Source organism: Schistocerca serialis, chromosome 8 (genome assembly GCF_023864345.2).
Source record: "Schistocerca serialis cubense isolate TAMUIC-IGC-003099 chromosome 8, iqSchSeri2.2, whole genome shotgun sequence".
In the NCBI taxonomy this organism is placed as follows: Eukaryota; Metazoa; Arthropoda; class Insecta; order Orthoptera; family Acrididae; genus Schistocerca; species Schistocerca serialis.
This window is the reverse complement of record NC_064645.1, coordinates 444,407,921-444,422,795: the sequence shown is the minus strand read 5'-3', so window position 1 is coordinate 444,422,795 and position 14,875 is coordinate 444,407,921. Positions and strand designations below refer to the sequence as shown.

Below are 14,875 nucleotides of genomic sequence, written 5' to 3'. Positions count from 1 at the left end.
TCACCATCGAGTACAACGTACTGGGTTCTATTACTTAAGAAGTCTTCGAGCACTCACATACTTGGGAACCAATCCCATATGCTTGTACCTTACTTAGGAGTCTGCAGTGGGGCACCGAGTCAAACGCTTTCCGAAGTCAAGGAATATGGCATCCATGGTTCGCAAGATATCATGTGAAAAAAGGGCGAGTTGCGTTTCGCAGGAGCGATGCTTTCTAAAGCCGCGCTGATGCATGGACAGCAAGTTCTCTGTCTCAAGGAAATTCATTTAATTCGAACTGCGAATATGTTCGAGAATCCTGCAACGAACCGATGTTACGGATATTGGTCTGTAATTTTGAGGATCCGTCCTTCTACCCTTCTTATATACAGGCGTCACCTGCGCTTTTTTCCAGTCGCTCGGGACTTTACGTTGGGCAAGTGATTTGCGATTAATCCAAGCTAAGTAAGGAGCCAATGCAGTAGAGTACTCTCTGTAAAACCGAACTGGAATCCCATCAGGACCTGGCGATTTATTTAGTTTCAACCCATTCAGCTGCTTCACAACCCAAGGGATGTCTATCACTATGTCCTCCATACGGGAATCTGTACGAGACTCAAACGGCGGTATGTTTGTACGATCTTCCTGCGTGAAAGCTTTCTCAAATGCTAAATTTAAAATTTCATCTTTCGTTTTGCTGTCTTCCGTTGCCAGGCCAGACTGATAACTGGATGGAAGCCTTCGACCCGCTTACCGATTTTACGTAAGACCAGAATTTCCTTGGGTTTTCGGCAAGATCTTTTGCTAAAGTATGACGGTGGTAGTGGTTGAATGCTTCGTGCATCGTCCATTTTACAGCAGCACGAATCTCTACTAACTATTGCCCGTCCTCATTCTCCCGATCTTTCTTGTACAGCGATTGCAACTGTCTTTGCTTCCTGAGCATTCTCCGAATTGCGCTGTTAAACCACGGTGGAACTTTTCCGTCCGTAACCCACTTTTTCGGCACATACTTCTCCAATGCGTGATTTACAATGTGTTTAAAATTTGCCCTTAATTCTTTCACGTCCATCGTACCGGAAGTAAATGAAGTCGATTCATTTACTAAGTGGGATATTAACAACTGCTTATCTGCTCTTTCTAGTAAGAATACTCTCCTAGCCTTCTTGACCGACTTTTTAACTTTCGTAACCATAGTCGTAATGACAACATCATGATCACTAATACCTGTCTCAACACTGACACCGTCGATGAGGTCTGGTCTGTTCGTGGCTACCAGATCTAAAATATTTCCATTACGCGTTGGCTGACGATTTAGCTGCTCAAGACAGTTTTCGGATAATGTGTTCAAAAGTAATTCACACGACGGCTTGTCTGTACCACCTGTAATGAATCCATAGACATCCCAGTCTATACTAGGTAGGTTGAAGTCGCCTCCGACTAATATAGCATGATCCGGGTACTTCTGCGATACAGAATGTATCTCCTCTGTATCGCGACAATATAAAACATGTTGTTCTTATTTGAACTTTCTCGATGTACTGCGTTAATTCTATCCGGTAAGGATCCCAGATTGCGCAACAGTAGTCCGAAAGAGGACGGACAAGCGTAGTGTAGGCAGTCTCTTTAGTAGGTCTGTTACATTTTCTAAATGTTTTTCCAATAAAATGCAACCTTTGGTTTTCCTTCCCCACAATATTTTCTATGTGTTCTTCCCAATTTCAGTTGTTCGTAATAGTAATTCGTAGGCACTTAGTTGAATTTACATCCTTTATATTTGACTAATTTATCGTGTACCCGAAGTTTAACGGATTGCTGCTAGCAGTCATGTGGATCACCTCACACTTTTCATTATCTGGGGTCAACTGTCAATTTTTACGCCCTACAGATATCATATCTAAATCATTTTTCAATTTGTTTTGATCTTTTGATGACTTTACTAGACAATAAACGACTGCATCACCTGCAAACAACATAAGACGGATGCTGAGACTGGCTACTAAATAGTTTATGTAGGTAAGAAACAGCGTAGGGCCTATCACACTACCTTGGGGAAAACCAGAAATCACTTCTGTTTTTCTCGATGACTTCCCGTCAATGATTACGAACTGTGACCTCTCTGATACGAAATCACGAATCCAGTCGCATAAGTGAGACGATATCCCATAAGCATGCAATTTGATTACAAGCCGCTTGTGAGGTATAGCGCCGGCCGGGGTGGCCACGCGGTTCTAGGCGCTACAGTCTGGAACCGCGCGACCGCTACGGTCGCAGGTTCGAATCCTGTCTCGGGCATGGATGTGTGTGTTGTCCTTAGGTTAGTTAGTTTTAAGTGGTTCTAAGTTCCAGGGGACTGGTGACCGCAGATGTTAAGTCCCATAGTGCTCAGAGCCAATGAGATATAGCGTCAAAAGCCTTCTGGAAATCTAGAAATACGTAATCAATTCCTTTATCAATAGCACTCAACACTTCGTATGAGTAAAGAGGTAGTTGTGTTTCACAAGAACGACGTTTTCTAAATCCGTGTTGACTGCGTGTCAGTAGACCGTTCTCTTCGAGGTAATTCATAATGTTCGAACACAATATATGTTCCATAATACTTATCCACAACGACGTTAATAATATGTGCTTATAATTTAGTGGATTACTCCCAGTACGTTTCTTGAATATTGGTGTGACCTGCGCAACTTTCCAGTCTTTGGATACGGCTCTTTCATCGAGCGAACGGTTGTATGTGATTGTTAAATATGGAGGTATTGCATCAGCATACTCTGAAAGGAACGTAATTGGACCAGAAGATTTTCTGTTATTAAGTGATTTAAGTTGCTTCATTAGCCCGAGGATATCTACTTCTAAGTTGGCAGCTGTTCCTGATTCGGATTCTCGAATATTTACTTCGTCTACTTCGATGAAGGAATTTCAGAAGGCTGTATTTAGTAACTCTACTTTGGCATCACTATCGTCGATAGTATTTCTACTGCTGTCTCGCAGAGAAGGCATTGATTGTGTCTTGCCGCTAGCATACTTTACATACGACCAGAATCTCTGAGAGGTTTCGAGACAAAGTTTCTATGTGGAAACTATTATAAGTATCTCGCACTGAGGTCCGAACCAAATTAGGGGTTTCTGTAAAAGATCGCCGATCTTGGAGATTTTGCGTTCGTTTGGATTTGACATGCTTTTTCGCTGTTTCTGCAATAGTGTTCTGACCCGTTTTGTGTACCACGAGGGATCAGCTCCACCGTTTGGTATAAATCTCTCAACTGCTGTCGATACTAATTCTCTGAATTCAAGTCAAATCTGGGCTACACTTACATTGTTAATTTGGAACGAGTGGAGATTAACTCTCAGAAAGACGTCAAGTGAATTTTTATCTGCTTTCAATTCGCGCTGCGTCTCAAATGATACAGTTTTATTCCTTACACTTTTCTCTTTAAGAAATGATTTTTGTGCCACATGGGCGCTTGCTGTAACTGCTACACCATGTGGAAGGACCCCTTGCAGCTGGATCACTTGTCATCGATAGGAACACCCGAAGTCCTCAAATTGGACTCATAGCAAAATAATTCTGTATACGTCATTTTCAATATACTTTCTATCACCACGCACAGGATAACTGAAGAATATGCTTGCATCAAATTCCAATCAAAATCAGATGTACCGTTCTCAAGTTATATTTCCCCCAATTTGAAAAATACGGTTTCGGGAAAAATGCGTTTAAAGTTTTGTGGTACATTATTTTGTAGTTTAGTTAAGCATAACCCCGGTCAGCGATTCCTGGACCATATAGCAGTCCCTATAGATCCAAATGGAGGCACTCCTCCATCTTGTTTGTGGCCGTGGTGGTCCTGCGGACCTCTTTGGCAACCTCCATCATCCGTTGTCCTGCTTGCTCGATACGCTTTTCATCCGCTTTCGTGCAGAAGTTGTAACAGGCTGACATTATCTCAACCTGGAACACGGTCATAATTTCCAATTTTCCTCTTAAGTCGTCGTTGAAATTACATGTCGACTATTTTTTTCTGTTGTGAATGGTTTTCGAAGACACTTTTTTACAAGTCACCTTGTAACATAATAACGGAGTTTTTGGCAAACTTGGGATAAACACTACAATGAAGTAGACATTCCACAAAATATTTTAAACCAAAAAATCGATGTTTTTTCCGATTCAAAGATGACAACCCTCTCAGAGAATGGTCCGTTCTTGTACATGTGTGGAAAGGTTCTATCTTGGAAGAGAACTACACTGAACATGCTGAGATCAGACGAGAAAAATGCAGTCAAATAAAGATTCAAGAGTCAGACTGCAAGATTTCATCAGTGATGACGTTCGCACAATTCTGTGAAAACTTGTAATGAAACCTGTTGGCAGTGTGACCTGGTGATGTTCTTTTGAACGTAACAGTTCATGAAGTAATAAATATGTATCAATACAATTGTGGTGGTTTCTTATCAATACGAACAAGAATCAGTTGTGGAAATCAAGACGATCAAGAAACTAATTTATAGACGATAATTTATAAAAGTTGGTGATCAGAATAAGTGTTCAGTAATTTTTGGTGACGTAACTAAACAATTGAAATATTTTTCAAGCAAACTAGGTTACAGCTACTGTCTTGGTGATGATGTTGGACTAACAGAGACTGGGGAGTCGCATAAACTTGCTCTATGTAAAGTTAGAGTGTCTTTACGTAGAGTGGCCTTTGTCGTTTTAGAAAAATAGTTATATTTTATTTAAATTAGCTTCTCAATCTATATAGTAATCTGTTACCCCATAGATTAGTTCTCCAAAGTACGCCTAGCATATCTATCACTACAAACTTCACGATGAATAGATATTAATTTATTTCTGCTTGTGTTCTGGTATTTCTAAACACCATTCTTTTTTTCCCCTTTCCTCTGAATTATCGTTTTCCATTTTCTTTCTGGAGCATAAAATTCATAAGGTCTATTGTCATGAGAAATAAATAAAACTCTCATGTCACACATAAACGTTAATTGTTTCAGGTTCAGTAGCTAAGTGAATATTTGCCTTGGTTTCAGGTTCATCTTTCCCTGACTGCTAATCAGCCGATCGAGGACCTCATACCAACTAACGAGATACCGAACGACGCTAAAGCCTGCAGGACCGACCTCTAGAAGCGTCTGAGTCATCCCGAAAGCAGGTACAGAGGATGTTAGTTCCCTATCGCTGGATAACATTTAATTCTCCCATGACGTTCTCGAGCAAGCATGTAAATAAATTACTTTTCCGGCGCGTGATGTAGAATCAGTTTAAAATCTGCTACTGCATAAAGAGTGACTAATACTCCACACCTTAACATGAAGTGGAAGCGTACTCTGTGGATAATAGCCAAACTAGAGAGACATAGTCCTTCTTCTACTTGTTCCGCACTTTATCAGTTAGACGCTTACCTGATACGGCCCCGAACTTATACGTTCTCTTCTGACATTGCTCTCCGTCGCCAGACCGAACCACATTACTTACTTATGTAATTGCCATCATACGTTTGCTCCAATCTATACAGTATTGTACCCATTACCATTTTCTCAAAGGACTCTTGAATGCATCTTTTCTGTTCTAATTTTGTACTAGATGCTGCTTGCATTCCTTTACTTTTCTTCTAAAGGGGGGGGGGGGTGTCATTTATCATACGCAGAAAACACTATAAGAACTGCCAGTCTAAAATTAAGAGAATGTCATCTCTGGTCTTACACATTAATGTTAGGTATATGGTTAAACGTAAACACGCACGCACACACACACACACACACACACACACACACACACACACACAAACACATACAGACATACTTTGTGTCTGGAGAATTACGTAATAGTCATTTCGTGAACAGTCTGGGATACCGAATCATAAAAACAGTAAATCTCAGAGGATATTTGACGTTGACCTTAATTCAGTGATTACAAAACTGAAATTTGCAAAGTTTTCTAAACTGTTAAAATATCATTCAGTTGCCTCGATAGCGTACATACATGAAAACTAAAATATGATTACAAGACCAGGTTGTTTTCAGTGCAAGCATTCTCAGATCATTCTCGTATTAGACGTAGGTTGAACAAAAACTGGATACACCAGAAATAATCATATCATGTATAACTTCCACGTGTATAAGAGACAAATAAGAAATTTAATGGTAACAGCAACAACGGAATTGAGACTTTTTCTTTGACATGGTCGTATGAGATACAAGTTGAACAAATATTAGATAGTCATCATATTTCATGTTTCATAAAGATCTATGCAGTTAACAGATCTGTGAAAAAAAGGGTTGTTACATTTAGCAGATTACATAACATCGCTTTCTCCTTCCCTGAAAATGTCAGACATTACTAAATTTACAAATAACTTTTCAGTATCAGTACACTTATCACCATGACGTTGTAGATCCTTTGGCCTGGGTACCAGAACTGATTTGGTGGGAAAGGGTGTAATAAACCTTTATATACTCTCCTGAGGCAGACTTTTGTAATTGGTGTTGGTATCCTGGATATTGACACTGGGAAAGAGTTTACATCCGAGCAGGTCCCACGTACATGTTCGATCCAGGACACTTCTGGGAAACTTGTTGGTAACGGCACTATCTCAACATCACGCAAGCAGTTCACAGATACACGTGTCGTACGTGGACGAGTATTGGTCTGCTGAAAAATGGCACCACGATACTGCCGCGTGAGAGGTAATACTGCTGTTGTGCCATCAGAGTACCTCAGTGGCAACCCGTTGTGATATGAAGGCTTAACTGCTGGCGCCAGAGGTAACACCGTTGTGCCTCTCCAAAAAAACTGGAAGAATGGACGCCGTTATGCTCGCCGACCATGGTCATCCGGTATAGCGCAAAATTCTGATTCATCGCTGAACACATTGACATTCATGAACAGTCCACGCTTCCCGGTGATAACGCCACCCTGAACTTACCTCTTTATTGTTGTGGTGTTAACAGCAACCTATGCATGGGACGGTACTTCCCTAATGTGGCTGCTACTAGTCTCTGACCAGTGGTAGTGGATGACACAGAATATTGCTGGGAATCCATACTCGCTCTCGGATGGCAGGCGTCTGCTGCGATGTACTTGGGGCACAACTCGGGGACCCTACCTTGTGGTGTTCAAACGTGGTCGACCAGAACCTTGACGACGAGTGTGCCTTCCTTCAGCTTCCCTCGCAGTCCAACATCGAGCCACTGTATCTCGATATAGCACGACTTGACCAGTTGGCCAAATGGGGACCCAGAATGAGGCCTGTTTCAAACTTACCAGGTGCTGATAACGCTGTCTGACAGGAGTATGCGGCATCTCCATATCCTTCGCACTGATCACACAACATCAGACGCTGTTCATGTCCGTCATACCAGACCTGCTAACAATAATAAACATGAACAAGACTAATGAACTCTGGTGCCTGTTCTACCTGTCACGGAGAATTGCAGCTCCATTCAAACCTGCCGATGGTGTCTACGTGTATGTAGTTACATTGGCCACTTTTTTCTGGATGCTTCACTGTCAGGGAGTGTAACGTACAATGGGAACGTAATTTTTCTAGCAATATTTATATATTTAACATTTATTTTGATAAACATAGCGTAGAGTGGGGGGCGGCCAAATTTCGATCCTCCAACCCTTTGATTACATAATTTGAAAAATTAATGTTAAGTAATTTAAGAGTTTAAAATAAATGCCGATGGTTATAACAATTCTTCGTCTTGCTATAAACATGAAGAAGGTTATGTGATATAATGTACAGTTGTAGGATGATAAGTTCAAATTTATGGTGGGTTAGCCGTCTTTTTTACGATCCTGGCAACTATTTTAGAGGTCAGCCAGAAAGCGATGGAGAACATACTGACCATAGTTTCCAGTCTGCACGTCCACATTCTTGTCCAGCCACTAAAAGAAATGTTACTATTCTCTATTTGCTTAGCGGGATCGGCACTATGATTATAAATGAAGATTAGTTCTAACTGATACATATATTTAGTAAAGACTCATATGCACCACATGAAATTCATTATGTTCATATTGATAGTAAATTTGTCTATCCTAAACAACAATGTGAGCAGTTTAGCAGTTCAGAGGCCACCTCTACGGTAAGTTCCTACAAAATTGTCTTTCACCCTGACTACTAATACTCAAAATAAATGCTTGCCACAAAAGTGGATGATAATTGTCCCCGCTTGCCACGCGGCTTTGTCAATATCACGCACGGCACACTGTTACTTTTGCGAAATCTAAGCGATCGAGGACGGTGTGCACTTCTCGCGAGTTCACTATTTATTATTACTGAAAATATTCGTTTTGGCACAGTCTGTCTCTTGCGTCATCCGAGGCACAGCGCACTCCGGCCTTTGACAGACGCGGATCTTACAGTGGTTGGGTGCGAACTGAAGTTTTTTTTTGCCTATTGGGTTGTATTTATATATGTGGCGCAGCGGACGGCCAAGGGAACACTTGCTGTCAGCCGCCTTACGCACACGGCAGCATTCTCTAAACGGCCGCTTTCTCGTACACACTATATTTAATAACAAAGTTATCAATGAATCTAGAATCTTCTTAATTTGGTTGAAATCACAGAAAAAGACTCAGCTCGCTTGCATAAAAACTTTGCCTTCTATATTTTTTAGAATGGAACTGACAACAGAGCATTCCCCTGAACTATAAATTTAAGAGACCTTGTGTTGGTTATTATTAACAGTACGGTCCCAAAACTTGTTATAGCTCTACTATTTAATAGGTTTTATCATGTGCTGCAACCAAAACTTTCTAGCACTAAAATTGCAGATACTTAATCTACTACAAATAAGGACGTTTTAGTTCCAATTTCAGTTTTCATTAAATTGCTAGGAAACTATTAGAGGTAGCGTAACGTGGGCACTTAGTTATTATTTTTAGGTTGGACTGAAGCATCATACAAATTTTTACATTTCTATGTCTAATATTTAGGGCATTCAATTTTTCTTAAAAGCGTGGATTCTGACCACAATTTTTATTTAATCATGTCGAGACTTGCACCAGTTAATTTTAACATACGTCTACAAATTTCAAAACTCCGCCATCTCTCTCCTCACATCCACCATTGCTGGCGGCTCACCTCCAACTGCGCAACACTACGTGCTGTTCACATCCAACTGCCCAACACTACAATGGCAGACAACAATGCAAACTAGGCACAGACTGCACACAGCACAGCCAGTGATTTTCATACAGAGCGCTACGTGGCGTTAGCAATAAGAAAACCTAAACAGCCTACTTACACAGTATTACATTAAACTATATGTTGTCAAAGTCTGAAAAAGCAATTTTAATTTTTAATTTTATTCTTAATTGTGCAATACTTGTACGCTATGCGCTGACGCTTTATGGTCACGTATCGCTACTAGCAGTGACCCGGCACACTCGCTTGCCTCTGTATCTCACAAACTATATTGCGCTTGTTTCGCTACACAGTCTTTTCATTAGGCGTATGATGTGACGGGGGGCTTCTGGTAACTGTAGATAGGGATTGTCTTGTGGGGAGTATTGGACAGGACGTTGCATGGAAAAGGACATACGGTGGAAGTGATAGAATGGAATAAGTAACTGGGATGGATTAGATGAGTGGGAGGCAAGAAACGAGTTGAATAGAGCTTTCATTTGGGTAGGGTCAAATGGATACGGTAGGTTACGGTTAGATGGTAGATTAGGTCTCAGAGTTGAGTTCATGGTCTAGGACTGGAAGACGATTGAAATTACATTCCAAAAGAACATGGAGAGTTCTTAGACGACAGGAATGTTGAATGTATCAACAGGGCTTGGCAGTAGGAGGGGTTCTCATGGATTGGCGAAGCTGTAGGTTGTTGGAAAAATTCATGGGATACGTAGGAAAGGCTAACGTGTTGTTGGAATTTGAGGAGGTGCGGGAACTTTGTGAGGCAATAAAACGTTGGAGGAGTTTGCTAAAGTTTTTTTCTTTGTTATTTTATCACCAGCGCCGAGACGGGCGGTGGCCTGTCGCCACGCAACATTCTGGTCTGCAGCCTAAGGCTTTAAAAATGAGATTTAAAAACTATCTAGAAATTTTCACCTTTAAAACTATAAAAGAGATGAATGTGGTCGGCGTTTACGTAGAACGTCAAGACTGCTGATTTTGGTGCTGTTGTTGTTTAAATTGACATCGAAGGAGTAAAAAAGAAATTGTGTGTGTGTTGTGGTGGTCTTCAGTCCTGACACTGGTTTGATGCAGCCCTCCATGCTACTCTATCCTGTGCAAGCTTCTTCATCTCCCAGTACCTACTGCAACCTACATCCTTCTGAATCTGCTTAGTGTATTCATCTCTTGGTTTCCCTCTACGATTTTTACCCTCCACGCTGCCCTCCAATACTAAATTGATGATCCCGTGATGCCTCAGAACATGTCCTATCAACCGATCCCTTCTTCTAGTAAAGTTGTGCCACAAACTCCTCTTCTCCCCAATTCTATTCAATACCTCCTCATTAGTTATGTGATCTACCCATCTAATATTCAGCATTCTTCTGTAGCACCACATTTCGAAAGCTTCTATTCTCTTCTTGGCCGAACTATTTATCGTCCATATTTCACTTCCATCCATGGCTACACTCCGTACAAATACTCTCAGAAACGACTTCCTGACACTTAAATCTATACTCGATGTTTCCTTGTCATTGCGACTCTACATTTTATATCCTCTCTACTTCGACCATCATCAATTATTTTGCTCCCCAAATAGCCAAACTCCTTTACTACTTTAAGTGTCTCATTCCCTATTCTAATTCCCTCAGCATCACTCGACTACATTCCATTATCCTCGTTGTGCTTTTGTTGTTCATCTTATTTCCTCCTTTCAAGCCACTGACCATTCCGTTCAACTGCTCTTCCAAGTCCTTTGCTGTCTCTGACAGAATCACAATGCCATCGGCGAGCCTTAAAGTTGTTATTTCTTCTCCATGGATTTTAATACCTACTCCGAATTTTCCTTTTGTTTCCTTTATTGCTTGCTCAATATACAGATTGAATAACATCGGGGAGAGGCTACAACCCTGTCTCACTCCAATCCCAACCACTGTTTCCCTTTCATGTCCCTCGACTCTTATAACTGCCATCTGGTCTCTGTACAAATTGTAAATAGCCTTTCGCTTCCTGTATATTACCCCTGCCACCTTCAGAATTTAAAAGAGAGTATTCCAGTCAACATTGTCAAAAGCTTTCTCTAAGTCCAAAGAAATAGCACATATATTTAAAACACCTTGTAGAAACTGTTGGTTTCTTCTAAAAAACCGCCCTTTAATTTCCCTTAAAAACTGGAGTACCTACACTGGGAGAAAGGATATGGGCAGGGGGGAAAAGGCTATAACGTTGAAGAGTGTGGGTAAAATACGAGTATATAGGGGTTCTTTGGGTGCGAACTATGAAGATATATGTATATCTCCGGCGCGAAGACGGAGGGTGAGGTCGAGTCTGGTGCGCTAGGAGAGACGTACTATCAAGAGAGGAAGAGATGGAGGGACATGGAAAGGACAGAGGGAGGGAGGTCTCTGGTGTGGAGTGGAATGGATGTGGGGATTATAGTTGGTAGGATAACAAACAGGGCGATTTTCATTTCCTGCGAGAGATAGACTATTGAGTATGTAGAGGTGTAGGGACGACAGAATTTAGAGGTAAAGGCGCGGCAGCATGCCAGAATTGATGATCAGAGGAGAAACAATGGAATTATTGGAATCCAGTTTGCGAATAGCGTAGCATAAGTGAAGGTGTACTGTGTATATCTACATCTACATTTACGTGATTACTCTGCTATTCACAATAAAGTGCCTAGCAGAGGGTTCAATGAACTACCTTCAAGTTGAAACTTCCTGGCAAATTAAAACTGTGTGCCGGACCGAGACTCGAACTCGGGACCTTTGCGTTTCACGTGAGTCGTGATTGGGTAGCTCAGGTGGTAGAGCACTTGCCCGCGAAAGGCAAAGGTCCCGAGTTCGAGTCTCGGTCTGGCACACAGTTTTAATCTGCCAGGAAGTTTCATATCAGCGCACACTCCGCTGTAGAGTGAAAATTTCATTCTAGAAACATCCCCTAGGCTGTGGCTAAGCCATGTCTCCGCAATATCCTTTCTTCCTGGAGTGCTGGTTCTGCAAGGTTCGCAGGAGAGCCTCTGTGAAGTTTGGAAGGTAGGAGACGAGGTATTGGCGGAATTAAAGCTGTGAGGACGGAGTGTGAGTCGTGCTTGGGTAGCTCAGGTGGTAGAGCACTTGCCCGCGAAAGGCAAAGGTCTCGAGTTCGAGTCTCGGTCCGGCACACAGTTTTAATCTTCCAGGAAGTTTCATATCAGCACACACGCCGCTGTAGAGTGAAAATTTCATTCTACCTTCAAGTTGTCTCTCTACCATTCCACTCTCGAACGGCACGCGGCAAAAACAAGCACTTAAATTTTTCTGTGCGAGCCCTGATTTCTCTTATTTTGTCGTAATGATCATTTCTCCCTGTGTAAGTGGATGCCAACAGAATGTTTTCGCAATAGGAGGAGAAAACTGGTGGTTGAAACTTCATGAGAAGATCACGTCGCAACGAAAAACGCCTTTGTTTTAATGATGACCACTGCAATTCACGAATCATGTCTGTGACACTATCTCACCTATTTCGCGATAATACAAAACGAGCTGCACTTGTTTGTACTTTTTCGATGTCATACGTCAGTCCCACCTGATGCGGATCCCACACCGCACAGCAGTACTCCAGAATAGGGCGGACAAGCGTGGTGTAAGCAGTCTCTTTAGTAGACCTGTTGCACCTTCTAAGTGTTCTGACAATGAATCGCTGTCTTCGGTTTGCTCTACCCACAATATTATCTATGTGATCGTTCCAATTTAGGTTATTTGTAATTGTAATCTCTAAGTATTTAGCTGAATTTACAGCCTTCAGATTTGTGTGACTTACCGCGTAATCGAAATTTAGCTGATTTCTTTTAGTACTCATGTGAATAACTTCACACTTTTCTTTACTCAGGGTCAATTTCCACTTTTCGCACCATACAGATATCTTATCTAAATCATTTAGCAATTCGTTTTGATCATCTGATGACTTTACAAGACGGTATTCTAAATGACAGCACCATCTGCAAACAATCTAAGACGGCTACTCAGATTGTCTCCCAGGTTGTTAATATAGATCAGGAACGATAAAGGGCCTATAACACTTCCTTGGGGAACGCCGGATATTACTTCTGTTTTACTCGATGACTTTCCGTCTATTACTACCAACTGTGACCTTTCTGACAGGACATCACGAATCCAGTCCCATAACTGAGGCGATACTTCGTAAGCACGCAGTTTGGTTAGAAGACGGTTGTGAGGAACGGTGTCTAAGGCCTTCTGGAAATCTAAAAACATGGAATCAATTTGACATCCCCTGTCGATAGCACTTATTACCTCATAATTATAAAGAGCTAGTTGTGTATCGCAAGAACGATATTTTCTGAAACCGTGCCGACTATGTGTCAATAAACCGTTTTCTTCGAGGTACTTCATAATGTTCAAATACAGTATATGTTCCAAAACCCTACTGCAAATCGACGTTAGTGATATAGGCCTGTAATTCAGCGGATTACTCCTACTTCCCTTTTTGGGTATAGGTGTGACTTGGAGGAGGAATGGAAATTTTGTGATATTGTAGAGGATTCACGTGGTGGATGGTAAAAGGATGCAGAAAGCAAGGCGGAGTGTTTGACGTTCATGGAGTTGCAGACACTGATAGAACTTAGGTGGAGCGGATGTCCAATACATTTCCGTCGGAGATTTGTTAAGGTTTAGGACTCTTAGCTTTAGTAGCGGCATGGATACTGAAGCAATTAGTCTTTTTTAAAGTGAATACTATATTTCTAATAGTTTTCGAAAGCTCTATACAAGACGATTACAGTGATATACAGCATGTTTCTCTAAATAATCTGAGAACTGAGCTTAAGTTTTGAGGGAAAGTAGAGGGTATCTGCCGTTAAGCGGGACTCTCGTGGCAGATTCCGACGTTGCACGGAACAAACAACTCCACCCTGCTTCTAAATTTTTCCACATTTCTCAGATACTTGACAGAAACGCCGCAACGCCAAAACTAATAACTGTTACATTATTGCACTCGTCTTTCCAAGCGCTTTAGAATGGCTTTGTAAGGTGTAGTGATCCCTTAAAAAAAATCTTGTTTCAATATCTTACATTTGTTCCTTAAAAGAACTGTTCCTAACCAGAAATGATGTTAACTAATATAATTTTGAACAAAAAAAAGTGCGGTTACAGTATACAAACTTTATGTTCTTCCTTAGCACATTTTCTTTTTACTAATGAACAAGTGTCATAGTGTTTCAAAACAGTTGAATAATATGAACCTGTCTTTTCTTTTACAGCATCATAATATACAGAAACAACATCTTGTAAGAAGCAGAAGGCATCAAACTCACAAAGAAGAGGAGTTACTACTTTTGTTGGTTGTTTATTATTGTATAAGAATTTACTGTATGTATTACAAGTATTGTGCTGTTAACAATATTATACCAATAAAATTCCATGAGACCAATTTTATTTAAACCGACAGTAAAATTCGTCGTTGTATGTAAAGCATCTCTACCTGATTGTTTAGCACAAGATTCAGCACACTTACTGAGGACAGATGGTAAGAGAAAGAGAGAAGGAGATGCAGAGAGCGAGAGAGAGACAAGACTGGATGAGCAAGGGGATAGGGAAAAACGGGTAAGGTAAGACAACATGAGAAATCAAGACAAACAACCTTTCACAGTTTCAGACACAGAGCTTACAAACGTTCAGTGACTTTGGGGATGAGTTGCAGATTCGATGTCAATCGATTTGATATGGCATACCATGTAACACACAGTAAAAGCT

General features: G+C 41.1%; 1 protein-coding gene across 1 annotated transcript in view; it reads left to right on the top strand.

Moving 5' to 3' along the window:
• LOC126416294 (dipeptidase 1-like) overlaps nt 1-14,543 on the top strand; it is a 306,787-nt gene extending 292,244 nt beyond the window's left edge. Inside the window, exons 11-12 of the mRNA XM_050083947.1 lie at nt 5,023-5,144; nt 14,383-14,543. Coding sequence (XP_049939904.1) covers nt 5,023-5,118 — 96 coding nt within the window. The 3' untranslated portion in view covers nt 5,119-5,144; nt 14,383-14,543. The remainder of the gene's footprint in view (nt 1-5,022; nt 5,145-14,382) is intronic.
• The last annotated feature ends 332 nt before the right edge of the window (nt 14,544-14,875 follow it).